Below are 22,517 nucleotides of genomic sequence, written 5' to 3'. Positions count from 1 at the left end.
AAATCTGTATGTGACATTTTGAAATGTTTACCAAAATGCTGAATGTCTGCCTCTCAATGATTTTCAGTCTTCCTTGTGCTCTTTTGTATCACTTGAATTTCCTACATGGTAATGCATTATGTATTATGTTTGTCATTAGAGAAAATATAAATGGAGAAAAATGGGAAAATTTACATTATAAAGCAATATGATTACGATATAATAAGTGCAGCAATTTAACACTGAATCTTCCCCCTCCTCCTCCTAGAAATTAAACAAAGCAACACAAAGATAATGGGAGTGAGGAGGACCTGAAAATCCAGTATTCTGCAATATGAGGAGACGAAAAGCAACTAGAGACTCGAAAGCCTGAGTAAGGGTTACCAACAGCCCCTGAGATTCAGCAGTGGCTGCACTGAGTGGGAAGTGGCACTTGGGAGTGTGTAAGGTAACCAGCAGCAGCAGGTCCCACAAAACACCAGAAAGTAGACTCACTCCCTAAGGATGAGAAGTTTATGTGAAAATCAAAAAACTTATTGTTCAAAACAAGTAGAGCATACATAGAAAGAAGTGAGGTTGCATTAAAGCTATAAGAAACACAGTAGAGAAGGTACAGTGTTCAAAACAATGTCTTTGTGGGGGGCACCTGGGTGGCTCAGTCAGTTGAGCATCTGACTTCAGCTTTGGTTCGTTCAGGTCATGATCTTGTGGTTTGTGAGTTCAAGCCCCACATCCGGCTCACTTGCTTTCAGCGCAGAGCCTGCTTCAGATCCCGTCCCCCTCTCTCTCTGCTCCTCCCCTCAAAAATGAATAAAAATTAAAAAAAAAAAAAAAAGAATGGCTTGGAAACTCGGATGTGTTAATCTCAGAAAGTAGATAAAGAGCTCACCTGAAATGCAGGCACTATGTTCCTTGTGTGCGATGACTAGTGATGATGCCAGGGAACACAAGTCTGACAGCAGAAGCCCTACGGGGTCAGTTTAGAAGAGAGAAGCAAAGGAAGAGGAGCTACTCAAAAAGCACAAAGAAGTGCCATATTGAATGAGGCAGTCTAACTGTGGCAGCTGAAAACGTTGGCATTGTGCAGCCTGGAAAACTACCGTGGCCCCTCTTGCCCTTCCTTCACAGGAGATCCTTGAAAATGATGGGTCCTAGAAAATACAACTCATTTAAAAATGGATTAAAAAGTAAAAGAAAGAGGGGCGCCTGGGTGGCTCAGTTGGTTGGGCGTCCGACTTCGGCCCAGGTCGTGATCTCACGTCCGTGAGTTCGAGCCCCGCATCGTGCTCTGTGCTGACAGCTCAGAGCCTGGAGCCTGTTTCGGATTCTGTGTCTCCCTCTCTCTCTGACTCTCCCGCATTCATGCTCTGTCTCTCTCTGTCTCAAAAATAAATAAACGTTAAAAAAAAATTTAAAAAAAAAGTAAAAGAAAGAAGAACAAAGTGACAGATACCTTTATTATGAGTTGAAATTGTGTACCCCCCAAATTCATATGTTTAAGTTCTAACCTCTAGTACCTCAGAATGTGACAACAGAGTTAAGGCTTTCCAAGAGGTGGTTAAGTTAAAATGAGGTCTTCAGATTGCACTCTAATCCAATCCAACTGGGCTCCTGATACAAAAAGGAAAATCAGATGCATGGAGAGACACCAGAAATGTGAGTGCACACAGAACAAAGACTATGTGAGGACACTGCAAGAAAGCAGCCATCTGCAAGCCAAAAAGAGGCCTCAGAAGAAACCAAACCTGCTGAAACCTTTGTCTTGGACTCCCAGCTTGCAGAACAGTGAGAAAATAAATTTCTATTGTTTAAGCCATCCAGTCTGTGGTATTCTGCTATACAAACTATTACAACCTTCCATATGAAATTACTGTTAAAATGGTAGAAAAGGTCAGCAAATCTTACCCATAAATACACACACCAGAAAACTGTTAGTCACAGAAAAGATGAAAATCAAGAATGACTATACATTCTGTCTTGATATTAAAAACACAACGAGGGGTGCCTTGGTGGCTCAGTCGGTTAAGCATCTGACTTCAGCTCAGGTCACGATCTCATGGTTGTTGAGTTCGAGTCCCACATCTGGTCAGCTCAAGCCCTGCTTTGGGTGAGCCCCTCTTCTTTCTCTCTCTTTCTCTCTCTCTCTCTCTCTCTCTCTCTCCCTCTCTGCCCCTCTCCCCTGCTCACGCTGTCTCTAAAAAAAAGTAAATGAAAAAATAATAAAATAATGAAAGAGTTAAAGAGAAAATGATTGCTATAGAAGATAGGCAAGGGAGACCCAACACATGGACAGCTGAACTTCCCAAAGATAACCAAAACATTATAACAAAATAAATATTTAAAGATATATAAATAAAAGCTACTGGATTTAAAAATAAATTTCATTTAAATGAAAAGGGAACCCACTGAATGGGAGAAGATACTGTAAATCATACATCCCATAAGAGGTTAATATCCAAAATATATAAAGAACTTACAAAACCTTATGTCAAAAAAATCTGATTAAAAAATGAGCAGAGGGACACCTGGATGGCTCAGTCGGTTGGGCTGCCGACTTCGGCTCGGGTCATGATATCGCGGCCTATGAGTTTGAGCCCCACGTCCGGCTCTGAGCTGACAGCTAGATGGCACTGTAACTGAGTCTGAAAGGCCATTCTGCCATTCTACCAAGCTAGCTACTCAGGATGGTGGGGAACATTGTAAGACCAGTGAATTTCATGAGCATGGGGCCACTGCCACACTTCATCTGCTGTAAAGTGAGTTCCTTCACCAGAAGCAATGCTGTGTGGGATACCATGATGGTGGATAAGGCATTCTGATGGTAGTTTTGGCAGAAGCATTGTGTGCAGGGAAGGCAATTCCATGTCCAGAGTAAGTGTCAATTCAATAAAAACAAAATGTTGCTCCTTCCATGACAGAAGTGGTCCTATGTAATCAACTTGCCATAGGTAGCTAGCTCATCACCCTGAGGAATAGTGTCATATCAGAGACTCAGTGTTGGTCTCTGCTGCTGGCAGACTGGGCACTTGACAGTGGCTGTAGCCAGGTCAGCCTTGGTGAATATAAGTCCACACTGTTGATCCCATCATAACCTCCATCCCTAATACCACGGCCACTTTGAAAATAAACTCATTGGGGTGCACTTTGGTGACTCAGTTGGTTAAGCATTGACTTTGGCTCAGGTCATTATCTCATGGTTCATGGGTTCAAGCCCCACATCAGGCTCTCAGGTGTCACTGCAGAGCCTGCTTCAGATCCTCTGTCTTCCTCTCTCTCTGCTCCACCCCTCCTTGTGCTTTCTCTCTCAAAAATAATAAATAATATTAAAAAATAAAATAAACTCACTGGGCAATAACAGGGGTGGCTAAAGAAAGAGGCCAATTTGCTAACCACTTATTAAAATTCTCTTCTGCTGAGGTCACCTTTCGGTGAGTACTTATAAGGGACACAAATATCTTCACATTTTTCACCCAGAGAGGTCAAGCTATGTATCTCTTTCCCAGACTTCCTTGTCACCAATTTTCTAATCATGTTCCTTCCAAGTCCCTGACTGTCCAGCCAAACTATCAGCCACAGCCCATGAGTTGGTATATAATCATTCATCATGCCTATTTCTCCTTCCAAGCAAAATGAACAACCAGATGTGAAGTTCTGCCCATGGAGAGGATCTCCCTTTATCACTGCCCTTGGGGAATGTCCCAGAAAGGGGCTGTAATACACAGCTGCCCACTTTTGGGTAATGCCTGCATGTCCTGCAGAACCATTTGTAAACCAGGCCCAAGTTTTCTCTTCCTCTGTCAACTGATCACAAGGAACTTCCTCTGAGGCCACAGGTGCAGGCTGAGAGAGAGAAGGTAGAATAGCAGGAGTTGGGACCATGCGTATTTGGGCTGCTTCTTCATGTAACTTATTTGTGCTTTCAGGGCCTCCTGGGATATTAACCTAGTTATAGTTCTAGAAGCAAAGAGGGGTGGTAGGAGTGGGTCCTGAAGACAATCAGCAGTGTCTTTCAAGACAACTGCCTTGGGGGAAACTATTACAGTTTCCTAGTGCAATGCAGGGTGTATCTCCTCAGACAGGGGTGGACAAGCTGCTTCTACTGGCAAAGAAAGTGCAACAGGATTTACAGGCTCAATGTCCCCATCTTCATCAGAGTATTCTCATACATCCCATTCCAAATATCAGGATCCCATTCCTTCCTCATCAATGCCCTCTTTTCAATTTGCATTGTAATTCAGCTACTCACATGATGAGATTTTGGGTTTGGTTTTCAGCAATCTCAGCTCTGCAGCTACCAGAGTTAAGTATCTTTTCAGGACAGACACAGAAGATTTCAATCGTTTATACAGTGCTTGAGCTGGGAATTTGAATCCCTGAACTCATTCTTTTTTCCCCCACTTTATTCAGTGACATTAGGAGCAACAACCAATCTCATTATACTCATTAGTTTGACAAAAATGTTTGAAGGTGTCACATACATGGTAATCCAGTTTCTTGACTCTTGTAAGTGTTTAAGAATATCCAGTGGTAATTTTGCTTATTTCTATTTTCGTATCATGTCACAGACCATATCATTACTTTTACTCTCTTTACTACTGGAAACAGAATCATTAGTGTCTTTAAATCTAATCATATCAGGGGCGCCTTGGTGGCGCAGTCGGTTAAGCGTCCGACTTCAGCCAGGTCACGATCTTGCGGTCTGTGAGTTCGAGCCCCGCGTCGGGCTCTGGGCTGATGGCTCAGAGCCTGGAGCCTGTTTCCGATTCTGTGTCTCCCTCTCTCTCTGCCCCTCCCCCGTTCATGCTCTGTCTCTCTCTGTCCCAAAAATAAATAAACGTTGAAAAAAAAAATTAAAAAACAACAACAACAAAAAAAATCTAATCATATCAGAGAGACGCCAAGTCTAGAAAACCCGGAACCAATTTAGAGAATTCATCCTTAAGATTCTGCTCCTTTAGAACCACTCTCAGTATCAAAATCTGTATTAATCAGGATTCTCCAAACAGAATGAACAAGGTGTGTATCGCGATGTATATATAGATATAGCCTCCCAGGGTGTCTACTGTTAAAGTGAGGGCACTATGTACTGTTGAGAGAGACAGAAATTTACTTTAAGGAAGTAGCTCTCATGATTGTGGAGGCTTGATAAGTCCAAAACATGCAGCAAAGACTGGCAGACTGGAGACCCAAGGAAGAGTTGCGGTTTGCATCCAAAGGCAATCTACTGGCAGAATTTCTTCCTGCTATAGGGAGGTCAGTCTTTAGTTTATTAAGGCCTTCAACTGATTGAATGAGGCACACCCCTATTATGTAAAATCATCTGCTTTACTCAAAGTCCACCAATTTAAATTGTTAACCTCACCCAAAAAACACTATCACAGAAATTTTCAGAATAACATTTGACCAAGTATCTGGGCACCAACGTGGTCCAGCCAAGGTGACACATAAAATTTATCATCACAAATGGTTATCTCTGAGCGGTAAGTTTATGAATTTATTTAAAACGGTTTTTGCTACTTTTTCTGTAATTGTTATGTATTATCTTTGTAATAAGAAAAAGTAGGGGCGCCTGGGTGGCGCAGTCGGTTAAGCGTCCGACTTCAGCCAGGTCACGATCTCGCAGTCCGTGAGTTCGAGCCCTGCGTCAGGCTCTGGGCTGATGGCTCGGAGCCTGGAGCCTGTTTCCAATTCTGTGTCTCCCTCTCTCTCTGCCCCTCCCCTGTTCATGCTCTGTCTCTCTCTGTCCCAAAAATAAATAAACGTTGAAAAAAAAAATTAAAAAAAAAAAAAAAGAAAAAGTAAATATATTTTTAAATATTTTTTAAAAGATTTGCTTTTGGAAGTCTTCCCTAGTAGCATGACACTGAGAATATACCATTATAGCTGTTCAGTTTATCATGTATATTGTGTATACTGTTGTATGTTTGTCTCTCTAACAGACTAGGAAGGCTCTAAAGGAAAGAGTCTTCTCTTATCATGTGCATATGTTTAACCCAAGCATAGTACTCTGCCACAAAGTACACACTCAAAGAATGAATGGCCAATAACAGAAAAAATATTACCCCAAATCAATATACTATTATTCCACATACTCATCCTAAACCTGTCCCACTTCTGGGAATTCTTTGACCTCTTCAGACTCCTAAATTAGAAATCACATGTTTCAAAATTCTTTCAATTTTATGTCAAAAATGCCTGTAGCCACTGGCCTTTTGCGATCTGTATGTCCACTGCTTTAATTTGACTATCCCACTTATAAAATACGTCTTATTTAAAAAGTAATACATGCTTATTTTTTACTGTTTTTTCTTTTGCAGTACTGAACATGTTGATTTTTTAAAGCAAAGGTCAAACAATAGTTTTTTTAAAACTAGATAATTCTGTACTTCCTTTGGAAAGAAAAACAAACATGCAATATAGCCAGAAAACTTCTGAAAAAAAGATTGATGAAGAGGATCTAGCCCTACCGAATTTTGAAACATAAAACTACAACAAATCAAACAATATGGTGTTGCTACTTACAAAGACATAGCTATGGAATATAGACCAAAGTAGATCCAGATACATCTGAGAATGTAGCACATACGTCTGAGAACTGTACTACATATTAATAGTAGAAAATGAATTATTCCAGAAAAAAATTAAATTGGATTCTGTGTAATCTTTTTCCAAACACCAATAACCAATTCAGTTCTCAGACACCAACTTTCTTGGTTCTCCAACACCAACTGGGTGTCCAGTAACTTAATTCAATTCTAACTCTATCCAGAATTAGCACAGACCCTGCAGTTAAGGGCTCAGTCGCAGAAGACTGCCTCCACTTGAGGTACCAGTTACAAGTCCTAGGTCTCCAAGCTGCCTGCATTTCTATCTGATTTACCTGTAAATTTATGGGTTCCACAATTCTTTCCTCAGGTTTGAACATTTTGGAGACTGACTCAGAAGTCAGGAAATCACTTCCTTTAGGTTTATGGTTTATTATAATTCAGGAAGAGGCAAATGGAAGAGATGCACAAGACAAGGTATCGGGGAAGCAGCACAGAGCTTCCACACCCTCTAGGTAAACTACCCTACCACATTATCAATGTGTTCACCCACCCTGGCTATTCAAGCATTTTTATAACCTATCTGCTGCCACCTCCACTCCCCAGAGGATGGGGACATGGGACTGAGAGTCCCCACCCTCTAATCAGTGTGTTTGGTCTTTCTAGTGACCAGCTCCCATCCTGAGGCTATCTAGGGTTCCCATCTTTACTCACATCATTCACACAGACTCAGGCTTATTCTAAAAGGGATCATTATGGATAACAAAAGATACTCGTATCACTCAAAAATGGTTTAGGAGTTCTGTGCCAGGAACCAGGGACAAAGCCCAAATGTACGTTTTTAACACCACAGATTATCTTATTCCTTATCAAAATAAATTCCAAATGAAGCAAGGATTAAAATGAAAAATAAAATATCGGGGCATCTGGGTGTCTCAGTCGGTTAAGTGTCCAACTTCAGCTCAGGTCATGATCTTGAGGTTCACAAATTCAGGCCCTGCATCAGACTCTGAGTGCTGAGAGCTCAGAGCCTAGAGCTTGCTTCGGATTTCTCCCTCTCTCTCTGCACCTCCCCCACTCGTACTCTGTCTCTCTCTTGTCTCTCAAAAAAAAAAACAAAAAAAACACATTAAAATGAAAAATAAAACCTTAAAAATAAAAAAGATAGCATGGAGGAAATTTAAGAATAGTTTTTTTTTTTATTTTTAAAGTTTATTTATTTATTTTGAGAGGCAGAGATAGTATGAGTGGGGAAGGGGCAGAAAGAGGGAGAGAGAGAATCCCAAGCAGGCTATGAGCTGCTAGCACAGAGCCTGACTTGAGGCTTGAACCTACGAAAGCTCAAGATCATGACCTGAGCCAAAACCAAGAGCCACGTGCTTAACTGACTGAGCCACCCAGAAACCCCAAGAATACTTTTTAAGAGTGTTAAGGCCTCTTTTACACAGTATAGCACAAAATCCAAATGCCCATAAAAGGGGGAAAAAAGGATATATCTGACTGCATGCAAAGAATTTTTTGAATTTTTAATAGGAAAAAAGACATAAATACAAAATACTGAACAAACAGTAGTGAGAAAAGTAAATTGCAACACAGAAAACATAAAGAGATCCTATAAATCCACAAGTAACCAAAGACAACAGTCAAAAGACATGAATAGACAGTTCACAAAGAACTACAAATGGCTCTTACATATAAGATATATGCTCAACTCTCAATAAACAAATCTAAGATACCATTTTTCACCTATAAGATTGGCAAACATGGAAACAAAATGTTAAACATGTTGATGTATATTATTCTCCTGGTTCTACACACACAAACACACACACACACTTGAGGGACTTAATTAAAAAATGCTTTATATATTTTATATTTTCACGTATATAGTTCTCCTTTTGTGGATACATAAATTTGGGAAGGTTTGCAAAAATGAAAATATTCTGAATTTTTTAATATAATGTTAATATTTTGATGCATATCCTTGTTTTTGTATAGCTGCATGTGGGGAGTGGTTACAAAAATGAGAACATATAATACATGCTGTTTAAAACATGTTTTTCCCTCTTATCAAGAATACCTCTTTATGTCATTAAATGTCTTCATCACCTTCTGCATGGGCTTTTCAATACCCTTTTTCTGACTACCCTATCCTTAGTCTTCTCTTAGTTCATCCTCCATTTCACCTCCAGAGTAATCTTTACCACAAGTTCTTTGGGTTCCCACTGCTGACCCAGATGCCTTAACCAAAACATAACAGAACATGCTACTTCTCCAGATTTAGCTCTTGCAACCTTCTTCCCTCCATATTACATATCCATCTTCCATTGGGTGCGCCAGGCACTCCCACTGTTGCTCAGCCTGGAATCACTCTCCTAAATCTTCTTCAGAAATAATCTATGTATCTTCCAAAATTCTATTAAAGACACCTCCTCCAAGAAACCATCCTTGGTGCTCAAAGTTAATACTTTTGTGCTCACAGCACTCCATTGATCTCTTAACTATAACATTCTACACTTTATGGTCATTTACCTGTTCACCAGTTTATCTCCCTAACTAGGCCACGTGCTTCTTGAGGATTAGGGATTTTATTTATTTCTATAGCCACTGGATGGGGACTGGGATGGGGATGAAAATGAGACTAGTGGTCCTTGAAGAGTGTTTCAGGCTGAAGGCAAGTAGAAGGTTCTAAGCACTGAAAAGTTCAGAATGACAAGAGCATGAAGTGAGTGAGAAAGAAGAGAGAGGAGAGAGGGGAGAGGGGACAGAAGAGACAGAGGAGACAGAGGGGAGAGGGGAGGGAGAGACAGAAAGAAAAGAGAGAGAGGTAGGCACAAGACGTGGTTGATCCTGGAAGCAAACTAAGGCATTTAGATTTCAGTCTAAGGTCCTGGGGATAACAGGGATTATAAACAGAGCTGTGGTTTGTAGATTTACTTTTGATAGATTGCTCCATTAGCAACATGGGGAATAAAGATTACTTAGGGCACTACAGTAGTTGTACAAGAAATGATCATGGCTTAAACCTGAGTGGTGTAAATGGGGATAGAGAAGAGTGAATAGAATGTAGAGAGGGGGATCTAGAAAATGAAAATGTTCAGGGAGTAAGTAGATGTGGGAGACTGGCAAAGGAGGGAGTCAAAGGTGAAATCTAGATTTCCGGACTTCTCTGCATATAACACAGAGTGACCTTGTTGGTCATTTAATCTCTGTGTATTTAATCATCGGTGAAACTGGTTTATGACACTGATCTACTAAACTTCAAAGGATTCATATTAGGATCAAGTGAAACACTATATGTGAAGGTGCTATGAAAACTATATAGTTTAATTACATTACATTAATGCAGAAGTGGCAATTACTTAACACCCTCCATGTCTGGCACAATACAAAGCATGTTATACGTGCAATTGCATTTAATTTTCTCTAAGATCTCACTTACCCCTACTTTATAGATTAGGAAACAGAGTCAAAAAAGCTTAGTAACTTGTCCAAGGTCACCTACTGGTAAATACTGCAAAACTAGAATTCAAACTCAAATTGTTGGACTCTAGGATTCTAATATACCACCTTGCCTCACTAGAGTTCTTTCCTTAAAATTTTATTCTTTATTGAAATCCCTCCTGTATCAAATAGCTAAACATCTGTTGACATTTCTTCCATGAAGTATTGAAATGGATCTGCTCCCACAACATGACCTCTTGTTTGAAATTCTCCAAAGACATTCTAAAGTTCTCCTATTCTAGGAGCATCTTTGCTGTCAGCACAGAGCCCAATTCAGATCCTCTCTCTCAAAAATGAATAAACATTAAAAATAAAAAATATTAAAGTTCTCTTTTGTATCATATAATGAAAATAATTAATTTGTCTGAAAGTGTGATAACGGAGACTAGAAGAATGACACATACAAATAGATTCCCTCTACAGAGATCATGTGGATTCTTCTGTTTTGCTGAGACTTTGTCTAAGGCCTGGTATGATGTTAGTGGAGATGCCTAATTAAGATTCCAGTATTTCTTCATTGTGGATTTCTTGCATTCATAGTGACTTAAAAAATACCGCATTAAAATACTGTTGATCTCAATTACTGAGTGTTTGGTGCCCCCTTCAATTTTATCTCAGGAGACCCACTCCCTTTCCCTACCTACAAGCACGTGCCTGAAATTACACAATCTTCATCTCTGCTTATGTCTCCCCACACATCTCCAACACTAGTTAAATAAATCTGCATGCAAGTAAACACAAGTCTCCTGTGTAATGCTATTACTCAAATTTATATATATGCTTTTATGATTCTCAAATATACAAACCCACTTAAAAGCATTATATACCAGGATACTCACTGCAGCTTCAGTAGCAGAAAACTGGGAACAACCTAAATATCAACCAGTAGATGGCTAGTTGATGTTGTCGGTCTTACAAAGAATATGATTCAGCTGCTAACAACGAGGAATCCCTATACGTATTGCCATGGTACCATCACCAAGATACTTTAAGTATAATATACACCAACAGTGTGTATTATAAATTGACATTTTGTGTGGGGAAAATGCTTATATTTATATGCATATGAATTTGTAAGTTCAGAAAACCTCTCGGAAATTCAGAGTATATAATGGTAATTGTGCTTGTCTATAAAGCAAGTTGAACTAGAGGGAGGAGGGCATACTTTTCACCAGATACCCTTTGGCACCTCTGAGTTCTAACAAGTTTCGTTACTACTTATAAAAATGAAACACAAGGCATTACTGAATACCTAATATGGGGGGGGGGGGGTTCTGGATACTAGAAAACAATGGGCAGAAATGTTTCAGGGTTTTTTTTTTTTTTTTGTCTTAAAAAGGAGTCCTCTCAAAGAACGTACACGACTCACTACTCCATCAAGTTTAAGTTTTAAAACCTGCCTTGCGAGCCTGAGGCCTCAGCAGTGTCCGGAGCCCAAAGGGTGGACTGACATGCTTCTCGCATGGCACCAATCCTGCAGCCTGGTAAAAAGGCATCGAGCATTTTCTACCTTGCATTCTATCTCATCTTCTCTAGGCTTAAAACATTGGGCGAGGGCCCTTATCGGATTCGCTTCTGTATCGCCACAGCACCTAGAAGCCCTACAGGCACACAGTATCAAGTCAAGAAAACGCTAGTGACGGGGAGCAGAGAAGCAAGGGCAGGAAGCAGGGCAAACCGCGCGAGTGGGGGAGGGAGAAGCCCACCCTACACCGGCGGCCAGAGACCTCCAGAAAAGAGCGGCCCACACTGCAATCATGCCGGGGGGCGCGCCGCCCACAGGCCAGCCTGGCGCAAGAGCGGCCGCGCACCCCGCCCCGCCTCCGTCCTCAGGTCCCGGGACGGCCAAGCTGGGCCAAGACGGCGGCGAAACCGGAACGCTGCGAGCCCTTTCTGCCTGGGAACAGGGTCTTCTCGTGAGCAATGGCGCCGGGGCCCGGCCGCGAGGGGCGGAACCGCAGGCGCCGCGAGCCAATGAGCGGCGCTGGCCGACTCGCGGCCCAATGGCAGCAGCGCGGGCACGCTGGGGACGGTCCCGGCGCGCCCGACTTTTCCAGAAGACCCGGGTAGCGCCTCCAGGCCACACTGAGCCGGCTTTAGGCACTCCGCACGCCGCGTCTCCTCCTCTTCCTGTGGTGGTTAGCTATGGCGGCCGTGAAGACCCTGAACCCCAAGGCCGAGGTAGCCAGAGCCCAGGCGGCGCTGGCGGTCAACATCAGCGCGGCCCGGGGACTGCAGGACGTGCTGAGGACCAACTTGGGGCCTAAAGGCACCATGAAGATGTAAGGCGGGGCCGGCGGGTAGGGTAGGGCGGACACCACGCACCTCGCGCCGTCGCGGGCATGGCGGCGGGGGCCACGGCCTTGAGCTCGCCGCCCCTGGGCCTCTGCTCGCGGCTACGGCCCTACTTACCCGCATACTCCCGGGTCGCGCCTGTTTCCTGCCCCGGCCGTTTCCTCTTGTAATCGATGCCGTCTCTGCGGAGAACAAAGCTGCCCGCGTGCGCGGCGCTCCCCCGCGCCCTGGGCTCCAGCAACCCTAAGGGTTCGGCCGACTGTTTCTCTGAAGGGAGGGGGTGGGCACTGCATCATTCCTATTGCTGGGTAGAGAGAACCAGCCGCGTGGCCCCAGCTCCCTAGGTTCTGGGTAAAGCCGGATTTGAATGGGACTCTTAATTTGGTGTCCGTTGAAAAAGTCACACTGTGGTTCATTTCTGCCCATTGAACAGGCTTGTTTCTGGTGCTGGAGACATCAAGCTTACTAAAGATGGCAATGTGCTGCTTCATGAAATGGTGAGAGACTGCTATACTAGGTCAAAAATGTCTTGGTTTTCCGTATTACGTGTAATTTGCAAGAGGATTTTTAATGTTCATTTTCAAAATAGGAGAAATCACTATTAGCCCTCAGCAGGTCTCGAGGAAGTAGAAAAGGAATATTATCGGTAACAGTACTGACAGTACAGTGCCAGGAGGAACCCTGGGGAGTCTGATAACTTATTTTTGAATCCCTACTCTTGCCATGTAAGTCCTTGGTTAAAGGATGGTAGTTACTAAAATTTATTAAAATTTGGAAAACTAAGCGGTTGACCCGGGTAGGTGCAAAATGTAATAACATGGCTATACTTTTTTATTATTATTGTTGTTGTTATTATTCATATGCTATTTTTTCTCTTTATAAAACCGCAGTTTCTGTCTGGTCCATCTCCACCTCCAGCTGAAGGGGAGACAAAACTCTTTGCTTTACCGTTTTTAAGTCTCACTGACCCAAGAATATAAGACTGTTGAGAGGAGCAATTGTTTTACTCTTCCCTAAGTTTCCAAAACCTGGCACTTAAAATCCAAGAAAGGAAATGACTTGCCTGTGTTTTGAATTCAGAATAAAATTTAGGGTTTTGATATTAGTGTACCATGCCTTCAGTTTGCAGATATTTGTAAACATCTTCAGTAAGGATTAGCTAACCTAGAAGGTTAGTTTTAGTTTGTTTTTAGTTGGCTAAGTGGTGACCTGTGCTAGCAGACAAACTGTCAGTGTCCCCAGAGACAAAAGGCTGCACTAGGTTAGTGGAGAATAGGAGATTTAAAAATCAAAAGCAGTACAGGAGCATTGTTTGGATCCTTTGTAATTAAGAATCTGTGGGTGATGTTGGAGACATAATGAATATCCTGTTCTCCCAAAACCTTTCTTCGGTGATGTAGCATTCACCGATGATCTTTGCTAAAGGAACTTTTTTTTCTTTTTAATTATTTGTTCCGTTCCAACTGAACTGGAGGCTGCTGGGGTTTAATTTTAGAAGGAACCTGGTTTAGGGGCGCCTGGATGGCTCAGTTGGTTAAGTGTCCACCTTTGGCTCAGGTCATGATCTCACAGTTCATGGATTTGAGCCCCACATAGGGCTCTGTGCTGACAGCTCAGAGCGGAGCCTGCGGTGGATTATGTGTCCTTCTCTCTCTGCCCCTCCCCTGTTCGCATTCTGTCTCTCTCAAAAATAAACAAACGTAAAAAATATGTATTAAAAAAGAAAAAAGAAGGAACCTGGTTTATTGTCACAAGAGCCATAGATTTGTCATAAAGAAGCATGCATGGATTTGAAATTATTTCTTACTTGTAACTCACCTTCAATAAACCTTAACTAAGCCTCAGATTTCCTCATCAGTAAAGTGGAGATAATCCACTCAAATCTATATGTGAATGTTTTTATTACCATAAATTGATGTGTAAAATAGTTAATGGTGAGTTTTAAATCAGCACCGCATGTAGCTGAACATTTGGGCAATTTATGCAAATAGATGCTCTTAAAGGAGTCCCTTCAGATATTTTAAGGTATATTTATTTGGACTGTTTGAATTTAAGTAATTTTCTTCTTTTTCTACTTCCAGCAAATTCAACACCCAACAGCCTCCTTAATAGCCAAAGTAGCAACAGCCCAGGATGACATAACTGGTGATGGTACCACTTCCAATGTCCTAATCATTGGAGAACTACTGAAACAGGCGGATCTCTACATTTCTGAAGTATACATGATTCTTGTGTTTCTGTGATAGTTATGTAAACATGAAATAATCTGAATTTTATTTATATAAATTTATGTGTTCATAGTAGCTGAGGCAGTATAGTAGAATGTAAAGAGCAGGGGGCTTAAATCTTGGAACCAGAGCCTGGTCTTATACAAGTTTATTGTGATCCTGGACAGATTAAAGAACCTTCCATGGCCTGCAGGATTTTTTTTTTTTTTTTTGATCAAGTGGCATTGCATATGATTTATATATGTCTATAACATAGATTGGTAGTTGAGATCTAGAAACTGGATATTCAGGACTAGGCATATTTATAAAGAAAAAGCCAACTAAAATGTAAATTTAAGTAAGAATTCACAACTTTTTTTTAGTCCTGAGTAGTTTGAAAGTTAAAGCAAACCATAGTAGTGATCTAATGCCAAGAAATTCCTGGGAAGAGAGGAAAATCAGACCCTTGGTCTCCCTGTTTTTGTTTGTAAAAGATGTGAATAAATGGTTCCCCTGAGCACAGTTTTGAGTTTGGGGCATTATTCCTTGTGGTTTGCACAGTGAAAACCCAAGTGTGCTTTATAGTTCCCTTGGTTTTGACTCTGTGCTACAGCAATGTCTGTTCTTTTCCTCTGCATTGAAAGGACTATCTATCCTTTTAAATGTATTCAGAAAGTCAGCACATTTTATTGTATTAAAGCATATAAATGATCCAGAATATTCCTTTAAAAATTTACTTTGTCATCTAATTGAAGAACTCCAGTGTTAGAGATGATGGTTATATGATTATATGTTTGTAGGGTCTTCATCCCAGAATAATAACAGAAGGATTTGAAGCTGCAAAGGAAAAGGCACTTCAGTTTTTGGAACAAGTCAAAGTAAGCAAAGAAATGGACAGAGAAACACTTATAGATGTGGCCAGAACATCTCTGCGTACTAAAGTGCATGCTGAACTTGCTGATGTCTTAACAGAGGTATGTTAAATGTGGCATTTGGTACAGTACACCTGTGTTGAAGACCCTTGATATACTTCCTAGTTTTGGTTACAGGATGCTATCTGAAACCTTCACTGTGTCAGAGCTCCTGGGTTCCTCAGTCCATTGAGTGTCCCAACTCTAGATTTTGGCTCGGGTTATGATCTCATGGTTGTAAGATGGAGCCGTGCATCAACATTGGGAGTCTGCTTGGGATTCTCTCTCTCCACCCCACCCCCACCACCCTTCTTTCACTCACCCACCCCCCCGCCCCGCCAGGCAAAAAAAAGAAAAAAATTTTTTTTAACATTAAAAAAAAAAAAAAAACATTCACAGTGTTATACCATGTGAAATAAGTAGTTTCCTTTTTGTGGTAGTGAGAGTAGCTGATGTGTGTTCCTAAAATGGAAAATGAGAAAATAAAATAATAGTATACCTGACCAGGTTATAAAGATATAATCAGAGTTTCTATTAAAGGTTTATAAAATGGAGATTTTATTATGAAAAAAACTTGTGTCGTCAATATTTTTAATAAAATAGTGGGGATGTCAGTGATTCTTTACCTAATTATAAATTGAGATGTCAGGAATGTAAATGACTTCAATCCTTTACAAATAATGTATTCTGTCAGCTCATAGAGAAGGGCTTAGATCAGTTCAGAGATTTTAAAGAAACTACACTTCTCTGAAGAACAAGCAGCATAAGTGTCTGGACTTTTGCAAATCAAATTCATCTAATGGTTATGCTCCTATTGTAGGCTGTGGTGGATTCCATTTTGGCCATTAAAAAACAAGATGAACCTATTGACCTCTTCATGGTTGAGATTATGGAGATGAAACATAAATCTGAAACTGATACAAGGTAGGTGGTAGGATGCTATGAAATCCTTATGGTATGTTTCCAAATTTACAGGCACTTTTTACAGTACATCTGTTTTGACTTCTTTTTTTTTTTTTTTTTTTGTCTCTGAATTCCTGTGTGTATTCCTAGGTGAATATTTAGTTTGCTCAGTAGTGTTTCCTCTTGAAGTTACTGGTATGATGTGTTTATAGTCAGAATGATTCTGAAAAGTGAGCTACATCAGTGATTTATTGAATTGTGGGATACAAAGCATAATAGACTGGTGGGGAATTTAAAATATATATTTCAATGACCAAGTTAAAAAATATTTTTAGGGGCACCTGGGTGGCTCAGCATTCAACTCTTAGTTTCAGTTCAGGTTATGATCACTCTCCTCTCTCTGCCCCGCCCCCCCCCCCCCACTGCACACACATGCTCTGCTGTCTCTCAAAATGAATAAACAAACTTTAAGAGAAATATGTTTTAAAGGAGGTAATCACAATTTGATAGCCAACCATTTGCAACTATTTCTCTGCAGTTTCCTGTACAAGATAAGGGTTGTTACTTTTGTTTGAATGGGTCGTGTCTGTTATGTTCTGGATATTGTTTTTTCATAATTGAACCTGCCTGGTTTCACCCAAAAGTCTTGTTCAAAAACTCATAAAGTTATGTGAAAATTATCAATACAGTCTCAATTCAGTGTTTGAATTTCATTAATATATGTTATGTATCATTTAGAAATCAATAACTATAAATTATGTATTTTAACAGCTTAATCAGAGGTCTTGTTTTAGACCATGGGGCGCGGCATCCTGATATGAAGAAAAGAGTAGAAGATGCATACATCCTCACGTGCAATGTGTCATTAGAATATGAAAAAACGTAAGTCTATAGCCCCTTACAAATGGAGTGGAGAGGTGGAGCAGCTTGTATTTTGGGCAAGTCACTTGTGAGATTACTCTGAGGATAGTACTGCCTCAGTTGTGTTTGGGTGAATTATAGAAAATAACTTCTGAAGACATTCCAGGGATAAGGACTGGAGTTAACTAACTATTTGTTAAATCTCAAGACTAACCCAATTTCTTCGGCTGGTTTATCTTCTGAAAAAATAAACATTTCCCTCCCCCCCCCCACCCCCAACTTTTTTTTAAATAGAGAAGTGAATTCTGGCTTTTTTTACAAGAGTGCAGAAGAGAGAGAGAAGCTTGTAAAAGCTGAAAGAAAATTCATTGAAGATAGAGTTAAAAAAATAATAGAACTGAAAAAGAAAGTCTGTGGTGATTCAGATAAAGGATTCGTGGTTATTAATCAAAAGGTGAGAATGAAGTTTTACTTTATAAATGAGCCTGTATCATTCATTGTTATTTTTAAGGTGACTTGTATTAAAACTAACTTGTTTTTGACACAGGGAATTGACCCCTTTTCCTTAGATGCTCTTGCAAAAGAAGGCATAGTAGCTCTGCGGAGGGCTAAAAGGAGAAATATGGAAAGGTACAGATACCAGATTATCTTGGTGATGTAAATTTTACTTATTTTGCAAGTTAACTAGGATTGCTTTTTCTCCTGTAATTACATTTTTCCTTTTTTTATTGTGATAAAATACACATAATATAAAACTTAACATTTTACTCATTTTTTCTAATTATAATCCAGTGGCATTAAATTGCATTCACGTTATCGTGCAGCCATTACATCATTCATCTCTAGAACTTTTCCATCTTCCCAAACTGAAATTCTACTCATTAAATAATAACTTTGTTTCTCCCACTCCTGGTAAATACTATTCTACTTTGTCTCTAAATTCAGTACCTCCTGTAAGGGAATCATGCAGTATTTGTCCTTTTGTGTCTGGCTTCTTCACTTAGCATGATAGTTTCAAAGTTCATCCATGTTGTATAGCATATGTTAGAATCTTATTTCCCTTTCAAGGATGAACAATACTCCATTGTATGAATATATCACATTTTATTTATACATTTATCAGTGGACATTTGAGTTTCTTCCTCAAATGTCCTGTTGTGAATAATGCTCTTGTGAATAATGCTGCTGTGAACTTTGGTATATGCTTGTTTTAATTTTAAACCACGAAACGTGTATGTATGTAACCATGTCGAGAGACAGCATCAAGGGGTTTCAAAGAACTACTTTTTCCTCAGAGCTCACCACAGTAAAGAGCTCTTGTTCGCCTTTAGATTTCTTATCAAAGGAGTATTTCCTAACTTTGAAAGCCTGGTTTAAATGGTGAATTAGGAGAAAAGACTGGTTTTTAGCTGGTTGGTGGTGAATGGAAAGGCTTGAGTTAAAATACATTTCAGAATATCTAATTTCGGTATGTAATTCTGAAAGATCACTTCCTAAAAATTATTAATCTCTTCAAACATAACAAAGCCACTTACAGGTCTCCCTTAAAACACTTCCAATATTTCAGGCTGACTCTTGCTTGTGGTGGAGTAGCTCTAAATTCTTTTGATGACCTAAATCCTGATTGTTTGGGACATGCAGGACTTGTCTATGAATATACATTGGTGAGTGTATTTTCTTTCTGAAGATGATAATACAATGATGTTTCGTTCATGAATTCATTCAAACCCAGAATCATATTTTTGATTTGTTTACATACATTTTGATGCTTATGTATAGTAATGATAAGCCATTGATGGGAAAAGTCACATTTCTATATGAAGTAGTTTATTTGCTTTAATGTGATTGGTATGTTGTTTTCTTATTAATAAACTACTTATTCTTCCATAAGCCCCTCTTCATTCTTTGTATAACCATATCCTGTTTTTGAAAATATCTTTTTCACATAGGGAGAAGAGAAATTCACCTTTATTGAGAAATGTAACAACCCTCGCTCTGTCACATTATTGGTCAAAGGACCAAATAAGCACACACTCACTCAAATCAAAGATGCAATAAGAGATGGCTTGAGGGCTGTTAAAAATGCTATTGATGATGGTAAGATCCTTATTGTATATTCTTTTGCTAGTGTGAAAGGCATGGCTGAATACTGTGTTCTTTTTATCAGTAATTTACACAGCCAGACACCATGCAAAAGTAAAGTCTTCCCTTTAAAATGCCTGTGATGGTATGCGAGGCTTTTTTATAGCATATCATGATTAAAAGTGGATACAAATAAATGAACTAATGTTAAGACCTTGCAAGAGCTTCCAAGTACTAGTTAAATTGGGCCATTTTGCTGTTTGATGTGTTGCTTGTATTGCTTTCAAGTGTAGTATTAACACTGTGGTGGTTATGCCGAATTCTCAAGAAATGGATGGCTTTTGTGTGTGTGTTTTAATTTTCTTAAAAATGATTCTACAGTTTTGTTTTCTCTGCAACTTAGCATTTCTCTCCGTCCCCCCGCCCCCAACAGGCTGTGTAGTTCCAGGTGCTGGTGCAGTAGAAGTGGCAATGGCAGAAGCCTTGATTAAATATAAGCCCAGTGTAAAGGGCAGGGCCCAGCTTGGAGTGCAAGCATTTGCTGATGCGTTGCTCATTATTCCCAAGGTATGAATACTTTAACAGTTTTCTTAACTACATCAAAATGATTTAGCTGATGAAAGCTTTTTGATAATGGCGTTTTTATAATGTAGACTTTGAGTAAACAAGTTTTATTCATTTTCTCCCTAACATAACTAGAGCCACGTATAACCATATATACCTAGAGCCAGGTATCTCTTATCCAAATGTATTTGGTTCCTGTGGAAGGGAGTTGAATAACTGAAGTTTCAGATGGCAGGAGATAAACTGTTTTAAGAGTTTGCAGTGTAGGAGTTCTACTAGAGTACAAGCTTGCTCTTTTGTTTTCTCTTGTATGCTATTTTAGGGATACAGTTTATGACCAGTGTATTGCTGGGCTTGGGGTGGGTTAATGAGTTGGTTAGTAACAAATGTTCTATTTAGTTATTCTCTGATATGAACATAAATACTGGTCTATCTTAAGGGGTTTTTTTTTTTGTTTTGTTTTTACTAATTGGAATTATGGTTCTTATCACTTCTTAGGGTTCTGTCTTTTAAAGGATTAAATTTGTTTGTTTAGGTTCTTGCTCAGAATTCTGGTTTTGACCTTCAAGAAACACTAGTTAAAGTTCAAGCAGAACATTCAGAATCAGGTCAACTTGTAGGTGTGGATTTGAACACAGGTAAGAGAACACAGCTATTTGTAGGGGGAGAACTAGATTCAGGTGAGGTAAAATCAGGGAGGATAAAAAATGGAAACAAAAGAATGTTGGAGAAAAGTAGAGTGGAAGAAAGATAACAGAATCCTGCAGTATTTGTAAGACCTGTTACTGTCAACAGCATCATACATTCACATTAGTAGAAAGGGTTTCTGGAATGAGGGAAATGGTAGGCCCATTTTGGCCAGTTCAAGTGCTCTACTTTAATATGAACAAACAAGAATGCATCTGGAAAAATAGAGATGTTCAAACATTTGGTAACCAAATAGCACATTACTATTACTGGATGTCTTCTGAGTAGAGATCGTAGTTTGGAGCAAAATTGGACTAATTGAGGAACTTTGGATAATGAGAATAATCAGTGATGAGCAAATCACAAAATACTCTGTTTTATTTGCATTCTGATCTTCCAACTTTCTGTGTGTGATTTTAAGAATACTGGGTTACTTTACAGGTGAGCCAATGGTAGCTGCTGAAGTAGGCATATGGGATAACTATTGTGTAAAGAAACAGCTTCTTCACTCCTGGTAAGTTTGAGACAGCCAAAACTAAAATAACCTTTAGAGAATCCTCATACTCTTACTTGGTATGTTTAATTACGTGGGGTTTTTTGTTTTTGTTTTCATAAAAATGTAATCAGCTGAAAGTATAAAAACTAAACTAGCCTTCTATATTTTTGAGGGGAAAGGAGAAACTTAATTGGATATAATTTGTACAGTTTGGGGTTCATATGTCACATCTGAGCCATCTGATCTTTCCGTCCCCTTTCAGCACTGTGATTGCCACCAACATTCTCCTGGTTGATGAGATCATGCGAGCTGGAATGTCTTCTCTAAAAGGTTGAATTGAAGCTTCCCTTGTGTCATCTGTATCATGAAGACTACAGAGTGATCCTAAGAATATAGCCATGGAATTTTCGTCCAAGCTTCAAATGATTTTCAAAAGCATTTTCCTTTCCCATACAAAAAAAAGAACACTGGCACTCAAATTTTGAAGTTCTGAAATTATAATTACAGTATTTTTTTAAATTTCACTGCAGTGTACACCATTAAGCAGGCTGTTTTCACCCAGTGAACAGGATGTTTTGCTTTACCTTCCATGATCTAAAAGTACCGTGTTAGACAAGTATGTTACCTACCTTGTTATTAAATGTTCCTTGAAAAGCAAATTTAATGGTTTAATAATTTCTTCTAATTGATGTATTTTAATATATCTACTAGTTCTCCACTGTCAGGCTTGTAGATTTTTATGCAAATATAAATAATACTTAAAGTAACTTAAGATTTTGAAAGCATCCCTGTTTCTTTAGTATTAATTCCTGAGTAAAACTGTTGGAATCATTTGTTTGGACTTTTAATGCTTTTAAGTACTTTTGCTAAAATGCTCCCCAGGAAAGTTGTACTGGGCAGAAAGATGGGTGAAGTAGAGGCAAGGGAGTTGATCATTATATATAAATAAACTGAAAGTATGAAGAGAGAAAACTAGAAATAGAGGAGACAGAGGGAAAAACACCCTTAAAGGCATGGGGGCTAAGGGAAAGGAGATTTTCACATGGACCATATTTTCACATCCCTGTCTGTACCTGTGCTTATGCTGAAAGACCTGCCCGACCATTCCAAACTCTGTAGTGTCGTCTTTCACCCAAGTTACTGTTCTCTCCCACCCGCTTCCACAAAATTGTTTTTATAGTTGGTAGATGTCATTCACAGCCCTTGAGAGTGAAGTTGTGTGCTGCAAAGCTTTGTGTTTTTGAGGACTTGGCAGTTGCCTACGGTGTGCAATAAATACTAAATTGAAACCTTTTCTGTGATCTTGAAATGGTATTCCTGGGCCCAAAAGGAATTTGAATATAAATGGGTAGAAAATCTGTGGAAATGTTCCGTTCACAGTGTAATGGAGGAGCCTGTGGAACGCCAGGGCCCCTGGACACTAATCTCTTCTCTGGCTCCACAAGTTCTATACCCAGCCGCAGCCTGGGACCAACCAAGCCCT

General features: G+C 39.7%; 2 protein-coding genes and 2 non-coding genes across 5 annotated transcripts in view; 3 read left to right on the top strand and 1 right to left on the bottom strand.

The window, feature by feature from the left end:
* The window catches only part of PSPH (phosphoserine phosphatase), a 57,561-nt gene extending 44,999 nt beyond the window's left edge, over window positions 1–12,562 (bottom strand). The window contains exon 1 of one of the 2 annotated variants that reach the window (XM_086692091.1): window positions 12,441–12,562. In XM_086692091.1, the coding sequence (XP_086548217.1) occupies window positions 12,441–12,446 (6 nt within the window). In that variant the 5' untranslated portion in view covers window positions 12,447–12,562. The remainder of the gene's footprint in view (window positions 1–12,440) is intronic. The other variant, XM_086692090.1, reaches the window with a different exon arrangement.
* On the top strand, window positions 12,070–22,328 carry CCT6A (chaperonin containing TCP1 subunit 6A). Its single transcript, XM_086692088.1, has 14 exons — window positions 12,070–12,310; window positions 12,757–12,820; window positions 14,405–14,539; window positions 15,331–15,504; window positions 16,262–16,365; window positions 17,116–17,226; window positions 17,500–17,659; window positions 17,753–17,835; window positions 18,773–18,869; window positions 19,155–19,302; window positions 19,721–19,854; window positions 20,387–20,489; window positions 20,980–21,052; window positions 21,297–22,328. Exons 1-14 carry the CDS (start codon window positions 12,174–12,176, stop codon window positions 21,367–21,369), a joined length of 1,596 nt encoding a protein of 531 aa, XP_086548214.1. The 5' UTR covers window positions 12,070–12,173; the 3' UTR covers window positions 21,370–22,328.
* Window positions 15,084–15,217, top strand: LOC112860178 (small nucleolar RNA SNORA22). The gene has a single exon (XR_003223593.1). It is a non-coding gene; the product is annotated as a small nucleolar RNA SNORA22 (small nucleolar RNA).
* Window positions 19,342–19,481, top strand: LOC147572997 (small nucleolar RNA SNORA15). The gene has a single exon (XR_015245725.1). It is a non-coding gene; the product is annotated as a small nucleolar RNA SNORA15 (small nucleolar RNA).
* Window positions 22,329–22,517: the final 189 nt, after the last annotated feature.

This window comes from Puma concolor, chromosome E3 (genome assembly GCF_028749965.1).
Source record: "Puma concolor isolate L17-30 chromosome E3, mPumCon1.1.hap2, whole genome shotgun sequence".
Taxonomy (NCBI): Eukaryota; Metazoa; Chordata; class Mammalia; order Carnivora; family Felidae; genus Puma; species Puma concolor.
This window is presented reverse-complemented; position numbering and strand designations above follow the sequence as displayed.

What these genes read in the sequence shown, in the direction of transcription:
- CCT6A (XM_086692088.1), top strand. Translation starts at nt 12,174, where the DNA reads ATGGCGGCCGTGAAGACCCTGAACCCCAAGGCCGAGGTAGCCAGAGCC. An exon ending in CGTTGCTCATTATTCCCAAG is followed by an intron (nt 19,855 to 20,386) that starts GTATGAATACTT and finishes TTGTTTGTTTAG; the next exon opens with GTTCTTGCTCAGAATTCTGG. An exon ending in AGGTGTGGATTTGAACACAG is followed by an intron (nt 20,490 to 20,979) that starts GTAAGAGAACAC and finishes GTTACTTTACAG; the next exon opens with GTGAGCCAATGGTAGCTGCT.